The following is a 21,321-nucleotide window of genomic DNA, read 5'->3' as shown; positions in this document are numbered from 1 at the left end:
ACGTTTACTATGCGGGAACATGTTCGGAATGTGTGACTGAGGATGCTAAAGGCGCCGCCCGGCTGGCACATCAGCATGGAGGTAGAAACAAACCCATCGATAGTTCACTGGACCTCAGCTGGTTGGTTGGTGTCGATTCTCCGGGTGTATCCAAACTGACTGACAGATTAAATTTAACGACAGTTTGAGTTTTTGGACATCAGCAAAACTGGAAAACCAACAGGTGAATAAATATCCTGCCATCAACGTTTGCCGGTGTTATTCACAGCATCGCCTGACATCGTGTTTATGTCACTCCGTGTTAGTTTATGGTTGTCCAGTCAACAAGGCACACGTGCATTGTATTTCTAATCTAATCTGTGCTGGATTATTTTCTCGCTATGCCTAGCTAGATGCAACAGCAGAGCTGATGTGCTTCTGGTATTAAGGGAGGATATTAATATTTTATCGACACGATTTTCAGCTATTTACGGCTAAGATTTAAGCTCCACGGCAAACATGCTAGCACCAAATTAGCAACCTAGCCGTGTGAACATTCTACCGTTGGGCTAACGTTCTATTGCTCGCGAGGCTACGTTGCCATAACAATGGACGACCCTGGTATGAAGAAGCAGAATTGGGATGTAAAGGAGACGGAGTTATTTCTGGAAATCCTCAAGGAGCTGGACATGAAGAAGTGCTTAGACGGTAGGAAAGTGAGGAATACTAAACTCTTCAAAGTGGCGCACAGGAGAATGACAGCGGCAGGTTACCAGAGATCTGTGGACCAGTTAAAGTTCCGCTGGAAACTTCTCAAAAGTGCTTATTACAAGTGCAAGAGACAGCCAAACTCCCCGGCCCCGACTAAGATACAAGGCTGGTGGAGGTATGAAAAGACAATGGTCGCTATCATGGAGTCCAGACACCCCCTGGTCGTTCCTGGGGTCCATTCTGACAGGAATGATGAAATGACTGAAGACTCGGATGGAGGTGCATCCGTGCTGCACTGGCCGCAGCCCTGCCCGGACAATCCCCCTCAGAACCTGAACCTGGATTTAATTGTAGGGGTGACACCGTGGGTGCGATGTAGTCATCAGATCATAACTGTGGTTTCATTTCGTTCATGTGTGGTCCAGATGCATGCATTCATTACCAGTTTGTGTCTGAACAAGTCTCTGGGTTGATGTGATTTAGACTCATTCATAGTTGCGTCTAACTAAAACTAATGCAGTCAAAATGTAACGGTCCTGAAATAAACCTGGCCTTCAGGAGTTTTAATGGTCAGATTTGATTCAACTTACTGGTCATTTTGGAGCATTGCTGTGACATTTTTTGTCTTTTGCTACAGTGAGCAAAGGCATGTTGTTGTTTATTGTAGTCCTTCTAATCTAGTTGTTTGTTTATATTAGAAACACTTCTAGCAAAGTATAATGCCAGTCAATGTAATTTAGCCCTTTTATTTAAACAGGGTACCATAAAGTGAATCATGATAATATTAATTAACTTCATTTTTACAGCACCTTTCATACAAGAAATGCACATCAAAGTGCTATACAATCAAGAAAAGAAAAAAAATTAAGATAAAATAAAGAATTAACAGCTTTTGGACAAAAAACATAAAGTTCATAAGGTGAAAAACTAATGCAGAGCAATTGTATAAAACTGCATTAGTTTTTCGTTGCACCCAATGGCCTGGCAATTTAGTTCAATTGACTCTAGTACTTAAACCCAAGTATGTTTTCTCTAAATATCTGCAGGTCATTTGTTTGTTTTCACCAATTGTCTTTTCATTTTTCATCTAAAAGGGTTAAAAAAAATGCTGATGCACAAGCTCTTAGAGGCTAAATTTGCATCTCCAAGTTACTTTCTTTTCCTACCAACAGTTAAAATACCAAGACTTGCTATTAACAGTCAGAAAATGGATTAAAGCAGTAAATTCATAAGCAAATGATTTACCAAATATTAAAAACTTAGATTGCATGAGAATCATAAAATCTGTTTACTCCCAGCTTTAGCTGTAACCTGCTTTCTGGAACATCAGATTACAAGCTCGGTGGATAAATCTGATTAAGTCTCTCTGCTGCAGAAACCAGCTTTCTTGGCCCTGTAAACTCTTTTGAGGATTAAGGATGCAGTTGCACAACAAAAAGACCTGGCACTTGGAAACTAGGCTGCATGAGGGCAGCAGATACAATGAGAGGCAAGGCAGGGAGAGAAATCAGATTACTGACCAACTGTCGATCAGGATTGTGCACGTTATCTGATTTCTTGCCTTAACCAGATTTCCCACAGTAATCTGGTTTCTTTCATGCATGTAAACACATTTACCATACACAATACATCTCTTTGTTACCATATGGTGTTGGTGCACAGGCACAATTGATCACATGCGATATAAGAGTCCCAAAGCCACGCAGAAAAGTATTTTTATATCTACTGCTGTCTTGTAAGTGTATGAATAATAGATTGGGGTTTGAAAACGGCTGTTGATCTTCTATTTAATTTGATGTAACGCTTGAAAGCGTCTCTCTCCTTTGCGTCAGATGATATTTATTTATGTCAGGAGATATTCTTCAACTCCTTTAGGGATATTTACATGAGAGCAGTTGCACATTAAGTTAGTTCATGTTGCTGCTTTACTATAAAAGAGCTAAGAGTAGAGGCAGGGTGAACACAGTTACGAATGTTCTCTCAAAATTCAAAGCATCTCAATTCATTTAATTTATATACAACTAATTCCTGATTAAAAAAAGAAATTTGCTTCAGTTACAAAGATATTTTGATGTCTTTGGCACTACAACTATCTATTGATTGTTTTGTCTGTAAAGACTGAGCAAATTGTGAAAAAAGCCATCTATCTTGCTCAGATTAAGTAATCAAAATTGCTACAACAGTTAAAACTCTTAAGACTTAAATTTACTATCATATGACAGAGAAAAGCCTTAATCCTCATATTTTAGAATTAAGCGATTAAATATTTGGCACATTGCTTGATTAAAAAATGTCAGTTTTCAAAATTATCAAAAAAGGTGCAGAAAAACTTTCTGCTTGCTGATGTAAATATTTTTTGCAGTTTTACAGTAACAGAATTTTAATGAATGTGTGATATCGACTAATTCCATTGTTAGTGTGGTTAAAACGTGTCATAGTTTTGTGTTGTAGTTGTCTTGTGATTCTCACTCCTGGTCTTAAGGTAATTGTTAAACTTGAATGCGGCATGTTGTTGATGTTTAACTCTTGAATCTGTTCTCTCCTTTAGATCAAAATGGACCCTGACATGGACGCCCAGCTAAAGATCGGGTTCATCGGTGCAGGGAACATGGCCTTCGGCATCGCAAAGGGCATCCTGTCTGGTGAGTCAGGAGAGAGTTGTTGAAACAGCCGACAGGGTTTATGTTAAGGTGTTAACAGTCTCTTCTTGTGTGTCCTTCTTACAGGAAATGTCCTTCCTGTAAATGTCAAAGTGAGCGCACCCTCCTCCAGGAACCTGGGACGCTTTCAGGTGCTTTACTTTTCTTTCTGTTCTCGGTTGGATGGGCTGGATTGCAGGACAGAGAGCAGGCATTGTTAGGATCACAGTTCATGTTGGTGAGATCTGGTTCCTTGTAAGTGGGAGGTTGTCCTGCAAGCTTTTCTATTCTAATGTTGATCATGTTCTGTGGCTACAGAGGCCTGCAGGGTACAAGTTAGTAAGTCTCATACATATATAAGTATTACATACATTTCTCTCTCTCTCTCTCTCTCTCTCTCTCTCTCTATATATATATATATATATATATATATATATATATATATATATATATATATATATATATATATATATATATACTAATTTGAATTTAATACAAATATATAGATAAGTTAAAGAATAAACAAAAAAAGTAACATATTAGGATCATTATATTGCCATGCTGATGCAATACGTTATTTATTCAACAAACAATAAAACCAAAAATATTAATTTAACCATCATCACAACTTCCCAAAGGCCAAGGTGATGTCTTAAAATAGCTTGTTTTGCCCAACCATCCGTAGCTAATCTAAATATATTGGATTAAAAATGATAGAAAGCAGGTATTATTTAGGGTTTGTGTGTGCTTAGAAATGATGACATATTTGTTATCAAAATAGTTTTTTCAGATACTTTATTCATACATCGTCAAAAACAAGATGAACTATGTATTCATCTTTTCCTGTTAGTCTAGATCGATTTTGTGTCACTAGCTGGATCTGGGTCAGTAACTTCCCTCCCGTTGTCTTTCAGGAGCTCGGTATTCCCGTCACTCACTCGAACATCGAGGTGGTCTGCGGCTCAGATGTGGTTTTCTTGGCAGTCAAACCCCACCTGGTTCCTCTAGTTCTTAGTGAAGTCTCTCAATACGTTACTGACAGACACATTATTGTGTCTGTAGCAGCAGGAGTAACCCTGGCAACGCTGGAGGAGGTGAGTGTACTTGACCACCACTTGACCAACCATGAATTTTAAAGTAAATATGATGAGTAATGTTGTCCTGTTTTCTCTTTAATTTCCAAGATCCTGCCAGAAAATTCAGTCACCATCCGGCTGATGCCAAACCTCCCCTGTTTGGTTCAGGAAGGAGCTCTGCTGTTTGCACGGGGATCCCGCGCAAAACATGAGGATGGAGCTCTGCTTCGCTCCTTGCTGCACCGCTGTGGTTTGGTGGAGGAGGGACCTGAGGCCTGGATCGACATTCACACCGGACTGAGCGGGAGCGGAGTCGCTTTTGTAAGGCCTTTAACAGACCTGGTATTAACATGTGGTTTTCGTGATCGGATCACAAGGTGACATATGTCCATATGCTGTGTAGTTCATATATTTCACTGATAAACACAGAGCTGTGGAGGAGCATCAGGATTCATGATCAAACGGTTTAATTTCACGTCATCACTTCAGTCCGTACTCACCCACTCCCTCTCTTCCTCCCTCTGGGCGCCTGCACAGCAGCTCTCCCCTCTCTGAGGCTGTTCAGACCTGGTATCAACATGTGGTTTTTGTGAATGGATCACAAGTGGACAGCCACAGGTCTAAACACACCCAGGACGGATTGAAGACGCATTCAGATCCCATCACTCAGGCCACATGCGGAGGTGGTCTGGGACGCATTTATCCACATACGTCTGGTAGTGTGAGCGCACGTGTCCTGGGCCACATTAAGCACAGCCCACACCCAGACCTCTGCTTTCATTCCTGTCTGATTTCTCCATTGTGTCTCATAAAAATCATTTCGATCATCATAGTACAATGATGTACAAAGTACAATAATGCAGTGCGGGGAGGAGACCGATGCTCCGTAACATGGATCTGTGTGTTAATCGTGCGGATCTTTCCGCCTGTCCGTCTGTCGCTGTTAACAGCGACTCCAGTCTGCTGTGTATCATATATTTGATCAACACAGAGCTGTGGAGGAGCATCACGCTTCATGTTCAAACTAAGTTTTATATCATGTCGTCACTCTTGTCCGCGATCGCCCGCTCCCTTCCTCTGTGCTCGTGCGCAGCAGCTCTCCCCCTCTCTGTGCCGTGAGTCTGCATCACACTTTCCTTCATATTTATATTATTATATAAGTCTAATCAAGGAGACTGAGCCTCTGTGTTTATTTGCATACAGAGCGGGAAAGTGAGAAAGTGGTCACCGAAGATGCATTCGAGGGGCTTGTTAATGCTAGGAGTGAACTGCAGGCTTAGAGCTGTACACTTGTGATCGGATCACACAGGACAGATGAGTAATATGAAATGTGAACAGGGCCTCCGTGCTGTTAGTCCCCATCGTGAATGAGGCTCCGTGTTCATTTGCATACAGAGCAGGAAAGTGAGATCTGTTCACAAGTGGTCACCGGAGACGCAATTGGAGATGCATTGAAATGCAAAGTGTGAATGCTAGTACTTAGAGCTGACCACTCTAAGTACTAGTACTACATGTTAATACCAGGTCTGTTAAGGGCCATTGATTGATAATGAGATTCAGATTAAGTAATTTATTTGAAGTAAATGCTATTAGCAAACTGGTGACAGTAGCTAACACTGTTGTTTACACTTGTTATTATATGGCATGCCGTATAGCCTGCAAAGCATTTAACATGACATTTTCTATACTTTGTTAAATCCTGTAGTGTTAAGGTTCTTTTTTTTCTGCTAGAATCAAAAGTTCATTGCTGTTAAATTGATTCATATACAATGTTCAATTAAGTTTGAAATTAGGTACATTTTGTTGGATATTGACAGCTATATGGTGGATTATGAAATAGTGAAAATAACTTCTATAACACTGTAATGACTCAGCAACTCAACCATAAAATATAAGTTTCTACAGCATTTACTAAATATACATTAATTAAAAATTCCTGAAATCCATTCTGAATGTCCCAATTGTTTGGATTAAATGTATCCTAATCCTACCCAAAAGTTTTGAACACATTCTGGCGGTTTAATCAAAATGAAAACAAAACTGGATTACCAGATATAATCTGATTTCCTTTTTTTCTTTTGAACAACCCATTTTAAAGATTTGATCCAATCCTGTATCCAAAATCCGATCAGATTACTTTTGAACAACTGGGCCCTTGTGATCGGGATTCATGTGATCCCTCTCTGCAGGTGTATCTGTTTGCTGAAGCCCTGGCAGAAGGAGCTGTTAAGATGGGAATGCCGAGTGCTCTGGCACACAGCATCACATCTCAAACTGTTCTGGTAAGAGTATTGTCTGTGTGGATAATTTTATTTATGCCAGCACAAAGTTTGAACTCACTGTCACTAATGTGGCTTCTGTTCAATGGTTACAGGGTGCAGGGAGATTGTTACGTGACTCTGGGAAGCATCCGGCTCAGCTCCGCTCCGAGGTCTGCACCCCAGGTGGGACGACCATCTACGGGCTTCACACCCTGGAGCAGGGAGGCCTGAGGGCGGCGACCATGAGCGCTGTGGAGTCTGCCACAGAACGAGCCAGGGACCTCGGCAGAAAGTCGGAAAGCAAGAAATGACATTTGCCTTTTTTGATAAGCACTCAATGGACTGAACTCGAGCCTCACAACACACTTAAATTCTGGCTCCAACAATCACAACGGAACACAAAGAGAAAACAGGACTTGTCACTTTTTTATTTGGTTTTCCCTTAAACAAGTGTGGATCTTCTTTTTCATTTCTTTGACCAGAAGGATTTGTTGTGAGGTAAAAGGAATTTTTGGCCTAATCCCAACATTGGTACTAAGAAGTAAATTATTTGATCATGACCTTGTAATTTATTTGAATAAATGGCTTCTTTAACATGCAGGCTAATAATCCAATCTTTGCTGATACAGGCTGTAATGCACTTAAGGTGTCACACAAATTTGATTATTCCCATAGTTGTGAAAATTGTGATCACAATATAAGATGATCAATTTATTTTGGTTACATTTATTGAAGGCCTTTACAGCCTGTGAGCTTGAATATAGAAGGAAACAATGATGCGATATTCACTGTAGCATCACAAGAGTCCAAAAAGCAACTTATTTTTGACTTAAAGCCTGAACAGAAAAGATTGGTTTATTATGTGCATGTAATGTGGAATGCAGAATGAAAGTTAAATGTGTGGATGTATTTAATTAGTTATGACAAAATATTATTTTTAATGTATGGCCAAGTTAAGCAGCAAACTTTAATTTCAGATAATTTAGGATTATCTTGGTTGTGCAGCTGTCCCAGGTGTAGATCTAGACGCTGACTGAATCTACGATGCCAAGTGTGTATAAGGGGTTTTCATAAAGTGTCATGTGAACCGGCTCCCTTTGTGCATTGCCTTAAATTGTATTAAAGGGGCGCTGAGGTCTTACTGCCTGGGTCCAGATCTTTTTTTAGGTTTTAAAATTCAGGTGTAAACTGGTCTTTGGCAGCCCGAATTCTCATTAAGTAAATAAATGGTAAAAAATTCAAAGATACAGGGATCACACAGAAAAAGATGATGGTGATGGTTGGATTATAAACCAATACTTTAAGGTTTTGAACTGTTGACCAGAGAAAACTAGCGTATCGAAGAAACTTTTTTTGTTTGACAAAAAGTTAATAATTATCCAGAAAATAATTGGAAAAATAACCAATTATTAAAATAATCCTTTATTACATCTGTTATCTTACCACACCATACATTTAGTAGCTCTTCTGGGACTTTTGATTACATACCATGATCTTTATTAGCTCATAGATTGGGCCCAGCTGTCTTTATTTTACATACTCCTTGAAACCTGCACAGATTTATGGGCAAGAGGTTTTCTTAACTTTATCCATTGATATCTCAAAAACGGCCAGATAGATGTTTACCAATCAAGCTGCATTTGAAATATCCATTTATCTTTGTTCTTTTGCGATTTTACCTGCAAAGATAGCCCTTACCAATCTTTTTTTTTACAAAACTAGTGAACACAGGACCCTTGGAAGAAAGCTATGACCCCAATAAATCATCTGGCACTACACTATCAAGTGTAAGAGTTGAGGAAATATGTAAAGTTTTACAGCAACACATAAAATGTCATAAACAGTAAAAGCTTGTCACACTTGGACAAAGGTTGAACCTGGCAGAAAGTTTTCCTTAAAGCGAATTCATCCTAGTCTAAATTATGTAAAACACCTACTGTAATAAATGACCCTTGGAGGTCATTGCTTATAAATCTTATTTTACCCTGTTATTGAGTGTCGACAATACATTAGGTTTAACATGGGGCACCAGGCAACATTAATGATTCATAACTCCCCCTCCCCCATCCTCTCTGAGGATCACCGCTGCTCCTTGCCTCCTCCTCCTCCACCTCTTCCTCCTTCCCGTTGTCACTCACGGCTGGAGAAGCACGTTTCATCCACCGGCCTGGTTTCACACCGAAAAGACAAATTAAACAGCAGTAAGTAACGTTAACGCTGACTGACAGTCGTGCTTTCATTCTGGGGATTACTGTTGGGATTCAACAAAACGACATATTTGTGAAATGTATGAATATTCAGTGTTGTACAGCTTGTGTTAGCCGAGGCTAGCAAACGGCTAGCTAGCTGAATGGGACAGCTTGCGAGAGCTAACGCTAGTGCTAATGCTAACGCGGCTGTCACGCCGGCTAGACACCGGCTTCATTGGCCGCTCTTATACCTACAATGACATTTTAGCACAAAAGTCAAAATGAAAACTAATAATGTAGTGTTATTAAGATACGCACCGTTATTTCGGTGTCCTATTAAAGGCTAACCACCCACTGACATAATTTCGTCCTAGCTACTTCTAAGATGAGAGATGGCTAAAAGGTTAGCATGGCACACCTTTTGATGATGACAGCTGCGCTGAAGGGTTTGAACTTGCTTTTCATTGTGTGACATCTTGCACGACAGGCTTTTCTGAATACATATTACATATGTATCACTCTTAAGTGAAAGTTGTGTTTGAAGTTTAAAGTCTCTGAAAGAGCATATCTCCATTAACCTGATAAATTCAGATTTGGGTTCGAGGATGAGTTAGTCCTTTTGTGCTGATGGAACAGTATATAAACTCAGAAATGAAAATCAATTTAGTGGTGTAATTATCAATGGTAAATTAAGCATCTGCCTTGGGGACTATACCCCACTCTTCCAGCATCTGACCCTTTTGTGCAGCAGCTAAATTTGCCCCTTATGTGTCAATGGGATAAAACATGTATTTCATTACATCAGCCAGCAGTACTCAAAGGTGCTGAGAACAGGAGACAAGATATTAGATACTTTTTTAGGGTTACTTGAAATTTGAAATAAGTGAACGTGAATGTTGAGAGTTGTCAACTTATAAGACAAATATGTCTGCGTTCTCTAATTTCAGTTTAACACGTTTGAATAATCTTGCTTTTCTGTTCTCTGGGTAAATTGATTATCTGTTAGTTGTGGACAAAATAAGAAATGAATGATGTCATCATTACAGGTGCAACGATTAGGCTAATCATTGGAAATGGGAACATTTTTGTCATTTTCTGAATTAAATTCCTTGGAGACGTCACTTTGGGCTCTCGATTGATGTGATGGGATTTTTTTTAAACTTTCTGACATTGATAGATTAAATGATTAACTGGCTAATAATAAAAATATAGGGCAGATTAATAGATAATGAAAATAATGGTTAGTTGAAGCCCTCATCATCGTAGGTTTTTTCCTGTTGGACCAATCATAAAAAATAATTGACATATAAATCTGTAATTAAAGTAATCAGCTACAGCCCTGATTACCATCATATCCCACGAAAAGACCAAGCTAACAATGAAATGATCCCACAACAACGATTGTCTGTGTGTCTAAAGATATTTCTTGTTACCGAAAAATGATTTGGCTCACTCCAAATTCCCGTGCTTCACCCCCCATACTGTTTTCCGGACTTTGTGAGTGTATTGACCTGATGTCTGCGATTGCTCATGGCTTTTAAAACCCACAATTTGCCCAGTCAACAAAGGGCCCCAAGCAGACCTTCGACAGACTTCCAGAGAGTCCGCTTGGGGGGGGGTAAATTACAGAATTTACTCATCTTATAGGCTTGACATTGTAGTTTACTTGTAATGACTATAAATGACAAAATATATTTTTATGAATGCATAAAACAATTACTGAAATCATCTCGGCAAGAAATATTAAACCATATTTTAGTAAAGAAACATAAAAGTATCAGCTCTAGTCTCAAGGCCTCTCTATCAGTGGCTCTTAAAGCCATGCAGCCTTGCAGACTTGACGTGATAACAGTTTACTCAGCCTTAATAACACACCAGTGAGCCATGTTGTTGCACTGGGTTGCAAGTTCCTTCATTAGTATAAACATGGGCACTGTAGTTTATTTTTAGTCAATCCCTACACACACACTTCTGCTGCCAGAAATACTCGCTGGAGCACCAAATGTTTATTAATATGCTGCTTAAAATAGCTCGCTGTTACCTCCTGTTTAAACATTTGCATAAATTACAGTTCCCACTCCAGCTTTTTTATGATTGCTTAAATAATAAGAAAATAATAAGTTCATTTATCTGTGAGCAGACAAGCAGCAGACAAAGTACTGAGAGATGGAACTACAGCATTATTGGAGTATTCAAGGGGAATGCTGAAAATAAGAATATGTGGCAAAGAAATCCGGCACATACATGCATTTACAGTTGCCAGTGTCGCTCATGGTTCTGCAAAATGTCTGCTCTGGATTTGATCATAAAAAAAATATAGATATACCTGACCAGTTTATTTCCTGACCGACCTGACCTGACCTGACCCGACAAACCCTGAAATAAAAGTTACTTCTAAAAGTAGGCTACTTCTCCCGCTTAACCTTTATCATTTCTTATACAATATATTGTTCATATCTATCTGCTTTTAAACATTAAATATTCTAAATAGTATAAATTACAAATAAATAATGTTTATAAATGTTAAAGATTTCTATTTTCATAAATTTTCTTGCCCCTAATTTTTAGCAGTTGTGACTTGAGCTGCTGCAAAGTGTGTCTTAATTGAGTAGAACTGTAACAGTCCACCACATGTAATACACTTGACAGCTCTTACTTTCTTGTGTTATGTCCACAGCTTCAATGAGGAAGGCCAATTAATAATAATAATAGCATGGAACCCACAAAATATGTTCCCCGGGTCGAATCATTGTCCCTAGGCTCCAAAAACACCAGTGAAGTCTAGTCTGCGTACAAGCGAGCTGTAATCTTGGTTTTAATATCACCACTAATGTCTTGATTATCTTATTGGATGTCAGGATTTTTGATGGAACTACTTTAACAGAAAAGAAACATTTTTAACAATGATGGGGACAAAAAAACGTCCCTGGTGCCTTCAAGTTGAATTGAAGGGGAAAATCGTACAAACGGGAAAAGCTCTAAGATGCATCCAAGTTCTTGTTGAAATCGAAGGCTCTGACATTTAACACAACTCCCCCTAGCAAGGTTTTTCCATATTAGTCATCCTCCTAGACTTAAGGGGTAACTGTGTAAAGCTGTTGGAATATGGAGTGTCAGGTTGAGTGGTTTACTGAGAGAAATATTTAACACGTAGCTTCTTTCCCTCATCTTGCACTCAGAATTTGACAAGTGAGTATTCCTTTGTAACGTTGACATTTACCTTGTTTTGTTTGCCTGTGGCCCACAGTTAAACCCCTTTGTATCAGTTTCATTGTTTTGCAAGATGGTGATTGTTAAATTTCTTTTTTTTAACGGCTTGCGGTTAACTGGATGAAAAGAACGTGTTGAGCATTTGACTCTGTTACTAGTTTAAGCTCAACACATTTACAGAGGAAGGTGAGTTAAGAGCTTGAAATTTTTTTATCTACATTAAGGAGGAAATGCCTTCCCGAAACAGTGTTCAAATCCTTTTTCAGTGTTCTATTAGTTGAATTCAATATTACTGAAATCCACATGTTGAAACATCAAGGGAACGCATTTCCTGTATTGCAACAGAAAAGTGCAACGTCATACCCTGCTGAGTTAATTAGTTTGCTTGCACGAGCATGTTGTTTTGTTTATTCACACGTTTTAACATTTTGCCTGAGAATTGTCCAACCTTTTTTCTTTTTTTGAATGCTCTCGTGTCATTGTGTTTGTCAAGGTCTAGTGTCTAATTTTAAAGCCCGTATTTATAGTTTTTGAAAATAACTATGTTAAGTGTTGTAAGACATTGGAAAATTTACTAGAAACACAAAAAATTGCATGATATATTAATTTCCTCTGAGGGTTTGTGGAGCTATTTAACCGTTGCATTTTGATAATGAACTTGAAAGCAGCCATTGTCAACTTTGACAACTTTTTCACCCGAGTCATGTCTTTAAAAGCAATGTTGGGCTGTAAGTCAAATGTACCTGTTTGTTTGGGAAATCATTGCGTAGCAGCAAGACTAAAACCCTGTCAAAACCTTCACTAAACTTTGTAGTTTATATGCATGGGTTTCTTCTAATTTCCTGCATGCCTGTTTGTCTACTCACGTCTCTGGGACTCATTTGTAGATCCTATTTTGTGGTGTATTGTCATGTGTCTATGTAACAAAGCAAAAGTTAGATTTGACACAGATAAATGTGTTAATCCCTTTGTGTCTCTAAACCTTCCTGCGTCCCTCTAACTAATCCAAAAGCCTGTACCTGTTATTCTCTGTTTTCTTTCTGCTACGGATCAAAGATGATGTCTAAGAAGATCTCCCAGTGCTCTGCATTGGATCAGTCGGAGCACGATCAGCCTCCCGGCCGTTGTCCGGTGGACCGGTCAGTGAACGCAGCACAGGGGCGTAGGAACAAGACTGAATCAGGTCAAAGAAATGGAGAGTCATCGTCCCCAGAGAGCGGCAGCTTGAACGGAGATGGAAAGCGCAGTGGGAAAAGCCGCCGCCGCAAGAAACGCTCATCCAATCCTGAAAGTCGGCCAGAAGGGACTGTTGAAAGTAAAACCAAGGAGGAAGAGAAACCAAACAGAAGGACCAGCCAGCCGTCGGACCCTCACGCTGGGCTGGTTGGCCTGCAGTCTGAGTGCGCTAACGTCTGGTTTGAGCGCAGCATGTACGAGCGCGCCGAGAGCCTCTACCAGTGTTGGTTGGCGAGCTCCTCCAATGGAACCGCCCCATCAAACCGGTCACCTCCAGCCTCAGGGAAGCACTCAAACTCTCCATCCACTGCGGCTCCATCTTCCTCAGAACCGGTGTGCCACCATAGTGATCAGACAGCCTGCCATCATGTCGTCCAGGCCGTGTGGGTGAACAAGACAACCTTTGACCAAGCAGAACGCCGCTTTGTTGAAGTATCCGTGCAGCCGTCGATTCCTAACTCTCTGAACCTCCCTCCTCCACCTAATCGCTCCATCGCACCAAGAACACCTGATGAAGGGTATCAGTCTCTAGCCCCGACTCCTGCAACACCTGTCGTCCAACAAGCAGTTGTTACACCAACCAATCGACAGTCAATCAACGGACTTCCCCGCATCCCAGTCGAGCTGCTGAGAGACGTCTGGTTGGAGAAACCGCTGTACGACCGCGCCGAAGCCACTTTCTACCAGAATCTATATGGGAACAATTCCTCCAAACGCTCCAGCTGCGCCTCCACTTCTAGAAGTAGCGACCACCCTCAAAGCCTTGTAGAGGAGGAGGAGGAGGAAGCAGAGGAGGAAGTAGTGGTGGAGGAGAAACGGGTGGTCTTGCAGGGCAAAGCCGAAGTCTTCCACGCTCTGCTTCCAATTCAGGAGGAAGAGGAGCCAGCAGAGGTCCCAGAGACAGAAGAAGAGACGGGGGAAGGGGTCCGCTACTTCGTTCACCCTGACAGCGAGCGGGTGTGGCTGGACAAGTGGCGGTATGATGCTGCAGAGAGCCGTTTTCATTGCTACAATGGAAGTGAAGCAGCAGCAGTGGTGGTGAAGAAGGGTCGGAGGTCAGAAGCGGCGTCTGTGGCCTCCAGCGCCCCCCTGAGGGACAAGTATGACAAACACCGGGAGAATGGAGCTGCTCCAGATGTTTCAGTTTCATCTTTCATCGTATTTATTTCACTTGTCATGCGTTGAATGCGTGGACAATTTTCTTTTTCCTTCGTCTTGTTTTTTACTTCATCTTGGTTCATTGATTCTTTATTCCTTGTGGGTTGTTTTTAAGTTTTCCTGAATGACTGACTGGATGTTTTTGTATGAACCATCGTTGCGTTTTACCAACTTTAATTCATTTAACGTTTATTTTGTGTTGTTGCCTTTGGGTAATGTGTCTGTGGGTAGTGTAGATAAAAGAATAACATATGATTAAAAACTAATTAATTAATTCAGCTAATTAATCTAATGTTCTGGGTAACTTTCTTATTAAGAATAGTTAATATAAGTAGTAATACAGATGTTGTTTTTCTTTTTCCCTGACCTCCTGTGTCCTGTTCATACATCCCTCTCTTGTCCTTCCTTGCTCTCTCCTCTGTAGCACCATGACTTCAGCAGACTTTCTGGCCCAGGAGAAGATCTGGTTCGACAAACCTCGCTACGACGAGGCGGAGAGACGCTTCTACGAGCGCATGAACGGCTCACCACAACCAACTCAGGTACACACACCGCCTCAGAGTCTCAGTTTGTCTTATTTTTTGATTGTCATGTCAGTATTTGTTTATTCTAAGTTCTCTTTTGTGCGACTTTCTTTTGCTAATCCAACAGTTTTCTCCTTAAGTATGAAAGGAACAGTGGTAATTAATCTTGAGCCTGTTGCAACCTCTCCACACTGGTTCAAAAACAGCGTGAGACAAGGAGAGATATGGGCATATTTACAAGATTAAAATGCTGAAATGTTACAAAGCAAAGGGTTTTTCAACATTGACTTGTATGTATCTTCTTCTAGGATGCTGGAGCCAACAGCATTCTGCAAGACATTGCTCGGGCCCGGGAGAACATCCAGAAATCTCTAGCAGGAGTAAGTACATGCCGTGTGCGGCACCTGCCTCTTATCTCTCATGCTCCACTCATCCTCAGGAACTGTGCTCTTCAATTATAGCACATTGCTTTAAAAATGAGGACAGTGGGATCATCTTGGACATTTTAAGTCTGTGCACAGGAAATGCTTACCATAAAATCTGGAATATAAGTCGCAGTCTGGTTCTAGGGGAAAAAGGTTTTCAAAGCTTTTTAAACGTGTTTACAAGTTATTTCAACACAATTTATTTTCATCTGAAACACATTTAAAACACCACTGATAGCCCACCATCTGTTGAGTTTGCAATCCTGCTATCTACCGATGCAGTATGTGAGCTCAGCCCACGTTAAAGTAATAATCTCTTAGGCATTTAAATAAATGCCTAAGTCACAATCTATCGCCAAATGAGTTAACACAATGGTGACTGAGCCTATGGCCCACTGATGAAAGCCTTTGCATTTGCAGTATTACAGACTGGCTGTTAGTGACGCGTTTTCCATCACCCAGCAGTGGTTGGTCTGCCAGAGGGGGTAGGCGGAGCTAAGCGGCTGCTTTTCCGCTCTCTGCAAGTGTTGCGAGTAAACAGTAATCTACTATGGCTGAACAAACAAAGAAAAGATGGATGACTACAGATACAACTTCAACAAGAAGTGAAAATCCAAAGAAGAAGAAACAAACTCGACGCTCAGATGAAGCAAACAGTCTGAAAAGGAAAGCGACCGTCAGCCAGGAAAATCAAGAGTTACAACCGGAGCCAACCGTGGACGTCACACATGCAGCACTGTCTGGATATCTGGGAAGTGTGCTCCTGTAGTTACCGTTTATCACCACAGGTGCCGCCAAAGAAAATTAAACTGAGATCTTTGAGATTACCACTTTAACGTTGATTGTTGTGAGGCTGTCGGCTGTACCTCTGATCATGACGGCGCATGTCCCTGACAAAGCTTTAGCTAGTTCATAGCGCCATTGTTTAGGTAAAATACAATAAGACAATAACAAACCTCTCTCTGCATTTACAGTGTATGTACAGTATGTTGAGCGCACAGGTATATAGGACGCAGCCAGGGTCTAACCCTCCTGTCTACATGTTGATAGTCATGAGATTATTTGTGTATTTGAAACATGTATTGTTGATCACCTTAACATTACATTTGGGATAAACCTGCTTGGAAAGGAAAGTACATGTAAATATGGTTTGTTTTCTTTTTGTCACCACTTAGCTTACAATGATCCGATTCAACATGTTTCAGAATCTGTAATGAAGGCCATTTTCTGTCTATTGAAACATTCAGAAGAATACATTACCATATTTACAACAGGAAGATGTGCTTGGGCGTCTGTTATTATACATAGGCACGACGCCCAGGTGGAGATGTTACCATGGCACCTCCCATCTCGATGGTGTTACCTTGCTTGTCCTCCTTCAGCAGCATGTTCTTCATTCAGTTGTGTTCCTCCCTCCCTTATTTCTGATGAAACCCCCTCCTGTCCCCAGCTGAAGTCTACACTGTGTAACAGAGGGTGTGGTCAACCTTCCCTGAGCCAACAGTCCCAGTTTGTAAGTGCCGCCCCAGCCTTGTGTGTCCCCGAAGCCCCCTGCTCACCAACCACGCTCCAGCTCATTAGAGTTCAACCTTTATCGTAGCTTTTTTTTAGCTTTTAGTTGATATTTTGTGTGTGGAGTGTTGCAAACCCAATCCAAGTAGCTGCTTTTCACTGATATTTCTGTCAGGCTCCCGTGTTCCTGTGTGTGGCTGTAGATGCTGCTGAGAGGAGACACTGGCTGTGTGTTGTGTGTTCACATACGAGTCTGCTAAATAGTCCTGGGTTTTATCAAAGGACTCGCTCGCTGGTTTGGCTTTCAGATGTTGCTGTCAGTAAACTGTGTTGATTTTTTCCCCCCTCTGTTTGTGTCTTTACTGGGAGCAGCAGCCGCAGCAGAGCAGCAGCAGTGCCGCTGATCAAGGGGAACTCGTCTCTCGCATCAAGGGCCTGGAGCTGGAGAACCACAGCTTAAACAAAGGTAGCTTTGTTCGTCCACTTTGAAAAATATGGATGCTTTTTCTTTCCTTAACAAGCTTGAGAGCTAAGTTGGTGTCTTTTGAGTATTTTTAGAGCCACCGTTGGCAGTTTGTAATCGTCACATATAGTGCTGCCACAATGACTTCAATAGATCACTTGCAAGTTAAAAATGTCAAACATTTTGGAGCCCAGCTTCTCAAGCACACGGCTCTGCAGTTTTTTTCTCTCTTCCATCATTACAAACAACATTCTTTAAAAACTGTTTGGCAGGCCACCTAAGTGCAAGATAATTCCTCCGAGTTCGGAGTGAAGCGATCACGTGATATGAAACTTTGTTTGATCGTGAAGCCTGATGCTCCTACAGCTCTGTGTTTAACAGTGAAATATATGAACGACACAGCATGTGGACATATGACAGCGTGTCGAGACGGACCTCCGGCTCAACTCATCTACTGCATGTGGAGATTTTTATGTTTTATAAAAGTTCACGGAAATACGGACAGATCGCGATGTTATTGAGTCAGGGGCAGAGCATGAGAGAGAGAGATGCAGACCGATGTCCTCCCTGCGCTGCATGATTACAGTATTGACGCTAAATCTTATCCAAGCTAATAAAAAATTATGATACTCATAACTATAATTTACTGAAATCATCGTCTCCCCTCCTTTCTCCAATGCAGCTGCCTTTGCATGTTTTTCTTTCATCTTGAATCATGAATATCGTGTGAGACTCATCGACTCTGCTCCTGTTTCTTTAGTGGTGGAAGGTTTACGGGCTGCTCTCTCCAAACTGGAGTGTCGAGTATCAGTTCTGGAGAAATCTCCTGTGGCCGTGACCCCGGCTCCCGCTGCTTCAGTTCCCTACACAAATGTAAGTTCACATTAAACTTTCTTCATCAAGTCAGGCGTCCGGTGATTTCATTTACCTGGACTTCTTTTACCATAGGCCCTTATGTAAGCATTTGATTGCTTTCAGGGCACAACAGTCCAGCAGAAGACCAGCGCCCCGGCTAACAAGGTAGAGGAGGAAGAGGACGATGACGATGATATCGATCTGTTTGGAAGCGATGATGACGACGAAGAGGCAGAGAAAATCAAAGAGCAGAGGTTGAAAGAGTACGCAGAGAGGAAGGCCAAGAAGCCCAGCATCATCGCCAAGTCTTCCATCTTATTGGATGTCAAACCTGTGAGTCTGCTTCTCTCCTACAGAAGTCCCAAACTGAAGATAAAAAACAGGCTTTATTCCTTTTTACAGGTGGATACTGACACCTATATTCTTCCTCATTTTGTAGTGGGATGATGAAACGGACATGGCAAAGCTGGAGGAGTGTGTGCGCTCGGTGCAGGCTGACGGCCTGTTATGGGGCATGTCCAAACTGGTTCCTGTGGGTTACGGCATCAAGAAGCTCCAGATCGCATGTGTGGTGGAGGACGACAAGGTGGGAACGGACATGTTGGAGGAGGAAATCACCAAGTTTGAAGACTATGTAAGCACTCTGAAAAGATTGTACTTAAAGCAGTAACTCGACAAACCGTCTGAAATCGTGGTGTCTGTTTAGAGAGAGCCTAGAGGACATTTGACATCGCAGGTTTGGCAGCTTAACTTACTAAAGTTTCTTCTTTTTGTTCTGTTTCAGATCCAGAGTGTCGACGTAGCAGCGTTCAACAAGATCTGATTCCAGTGTGTCTCTTTGTGTCTTTTGTCATGCCTTGTTTCTCTGCTGATTGTGTCAACGGTTAATAACAATAAACCCAACTCTTGCACTGAAGCTGTTGTCTGTCTTGATGTTTGACAAACGGACATCTTGTGTGAGATTTCAAAGTTCACCCAAATAACACCAATGTTCTCTCATCATTTGGAAAGCGATTCCGATACCTGACCAGTTCTAATAAATTCATCCATACGCAAAACATAAATACTTTTAATTGGACAACAGCACATGACACAGCAAATACTGCCATCTGCTGGTCCCCTACTGGATCACATCAAACCAGTCGCCAAGAATCTTGGCATCTGCACACAACTTGTACAATTGTGTTTTTATCATCTAATAAATATCTCCAAAATTCACTTTATTTTAACTTTTAAAGACACAGAGACGATTTTACATGCTTTCATATCATCACACCTCGATTACTGTAACAGCCGTTTTACCTGCTGAGTCAAAGATCCATCGATGGACTTCAAACTGTACAGAACTCAGCTGCCAGGCTTTTAACCAGAACCAGAAAATACGACCACATCACTCCTGTTCTAGCATCTTTACACTGGCTCCCAGTATGTTTTAGAATTCATTTAACTGATTACTTTTAAGTCTCTCCATGGCCTTCCTCCCAGCTCTCAGACCTTTTAGTACTGTGCGAGCCGTCACGTACGCCGAGATCCTTCTGTATCTACTAAATGCCAGACTGAAGACTAAAGGGGGACAGAGCTATTGCTGTGAGGGCTCCGAAGCTCTGGAGCGACCTGCCCGAGGAGATCAGGTCAGCTGAATCAGTGAACTCTTTTAAGTTCCTTCTTAAGACAAACTTTTATCGGCGAGTCTCTCCGGATTTGACTTGAATTTAAATTTTTAGAATTAATTTAAAATAATTCTTTTAAATGAATTTGTTAAATGACTGTTTTTTTATAATATCTGCCTTTGATTTTATGACCTGTCTGTTTTACTTCATAACCTGTTTGTTTTGCTTTGATGCCTTTGTAAAGCACTTTATAACTTTGATTTTGAAAAGCGCTCTTTAAATAAAGGTTATTATAAGTACAAGTGGATGTTTTGGCCAAATATGAAGAAGTTCCCTCACACTTTGAAACAAGAGGAGCATCTACCACAGGATCCAGCAGGTGGCGGTATGTTTTGCAGTTCTAAAGAGAGAGAGATAGAGATATATTGAGCGTTAGGTAGGTACTTTATTGATCTCAAGGGAAATGTAGGCATCCAGTAGCTTATAAGACATATGACATTACGCATCTGTCGTCCACCCCTAACCCCGTTAGGCCCATGAGAAAATAAAGTTAAGAGGCAAAATAAAAATAAAGGCTCGTGGTTGTATAGAGGTTGTGCAAATGTATCCGTGATGACCAGAAGTAGTGCAAAACAGTGCTGTGCAAATGTGCATAAAGATCTATAAGCTTAATAAGTGAACGTTAAAGTGTCATAACGCTTTGAGTCGTGGGGTAAATTCCACTGTCAGTTGGTTTGTTAGTTTTGGAGTCAGAAGTTTACGTCCAAGTGTTGCAGTTACTAAAAAATACCACACGGGGGCAGCAGATTATATTAAAAAAAAGAAGACGAGAAATGATGTATTTGCAGATGCACGTTATGTTCTTGTAGTTTCCTGAGCGAATGTTCTGTAAGTGTTCTAGTTTGAAAGAAACATGAAGTGTCTCCTCATCACCTCTCTCCTCCATCCTTCTGCCTGTAACCCAAAGAATCGGTCTCAGCACATCATCTTGAGGGATGTCTCATTTCAATGCATCTTGAGGAGAGAGGAGGCGTGACAGAGGAGCTATGAGCAAGGATGTACAGGTGTATCCATTGAGGACATCTTTTGGGCATCCCTTATTTAATCGAAGAGGCACGACACAGCTGGTGTGTACAATCCTTTTACAAATACATAAATATAAGCGCATGAACACTGCAATGCTCCTCTGACAAATCATTAAATACAGGAGGAGGCTGTAACAAAGCAATGATGCAGCTGTGCCACACTTATTGAATTGAAGTGAGGGCTCCGAGGCACAGACGTTCCCTCCTTTAACCTAATGTTTTTTAAAGCCTGTGACTTCAACTCCTCTCTCCTTGTTTTGCTTCCTTGCCTCCTCTTGCATCTCAGTTGGGAGGGACTGAGACTGAGGAGAGGAGGCAAGGAAATGAATCGATGGAGGCAGTGGTCAGGAATAAAATATGGCAAATCACAGTGACAGAAGAGGAAGAA

The 21,321-nt window shown here is 41.1% G+C and overlaps 2 protein-coding genes across 6 annotated transcripts; both read left to right on the top strand.

The window, feature by feature from the left end:
- The first annotated feature begins 137 nt into the window (after window positions 1–137).
- On the top strand, window positions 138–7,161 carry pycr3 (pyrroline-5-carboxylate reductase 3). 2 transcript variants are annotated; one of them, XM_069680117.1, is made up of 7 exons: window positions 138–223; window positions 3,239–3,332; window positions 3,417–3,481; window positions 4,244–4,423; window positions 4,514–4,726; window positions 6,595–6,687; window positions 6,780–7,161. In XM_069680117.1, exons 2-7 carry the CDS (start codon window positions 3,245–3,247, stop codon window positions 6,975–6,977), a joined length of 837 nt encoding a protein of 278 aa, XP_069536218.1. In that variant the 5' UTR covers window positions 138–223; window positions 3,239–3,244; the 3' UTR covers window positions 6,978–7,161. The 2 variants fall into 2 exon arrangements, with proteins under 2 accessions (XP_069536218.1, XP_069536217.1); XM_069680116.1 differs by lacking the exon at window positions 138–223 and adding an exon at window positions 383–1,040.
- Window positions 7,162–8,782: 1,621 nt separating this feature from the next.
- eef1db (eukaryotic translation elongation factor 1 delta b (guanine nucleotide exchange protein)) lies at window positions 8,783–19,154 on the top strand. Of its 4 annotated transcripts, XM_069680014.1 has the most exons (10): window positions 8,794–8,867; window positions 12,194–12,251; window positions 13,122–14,401; window positions 14,884–15,001; window positions 15,292–15,363; window positions 17,293–17,386; window positions 18,144–18,256; window positions 18,362–18,571; window positions 18,678–18,872; window positions 19,023–19,154. In XM_069680014.1, exons 3-10 carry the CDS (start codon window positions 13,122–13,124, stop codon window positions 19,059–19,061), a joined length of 2,121 nt encoding a protein of 706 aa, XP_069536115.1. In that variant the 5' UTR covers window positions 8,794–8,867; window positions 12,194–12,251; the 3' UTR covers window positions 19,062–19,154. The 4 variants fall into 4 exon arrangements, with proteins under 4 accessions (XP_069536117.1, XP_069536115.1, XP_069536118.1 ...); XM_069680017.1 differs by lacking the exon at window positions 13,122–14,401; XM_069680016.1 differs by lacking the exons at window positions 12,194–12,251; window positions 13,122–14,401 and having other exon boundaries at window positions 8,783–8,867.
- Window positions 19,155–21,321: the final 2,167 nt, after the last annotated feature.

The sequence above is a fragment of the Semicossyphus pulcher genome, unplaced genomic scaffold, assembly GCF_022749685.1.
Source record: "Semicossyphus pulcher isolate SPU_LCO1_2020_fin unplaced genomic scaffold, fSemPul1.0.p SCAF_4, whole genome shotgun sequence".
NCBI classification, from domain to species: domain Eukaryota; kingdom Metazoa; phylum Chordata; class Actinopteri; order Labriformes; family Labridae; genus Semicossyphus; species Semicossyphus pulcher.
Note: the sequence above shows the minus strand (reverse complement) of the source record. Positions and strands in the feature narration are given on the sequence as shown.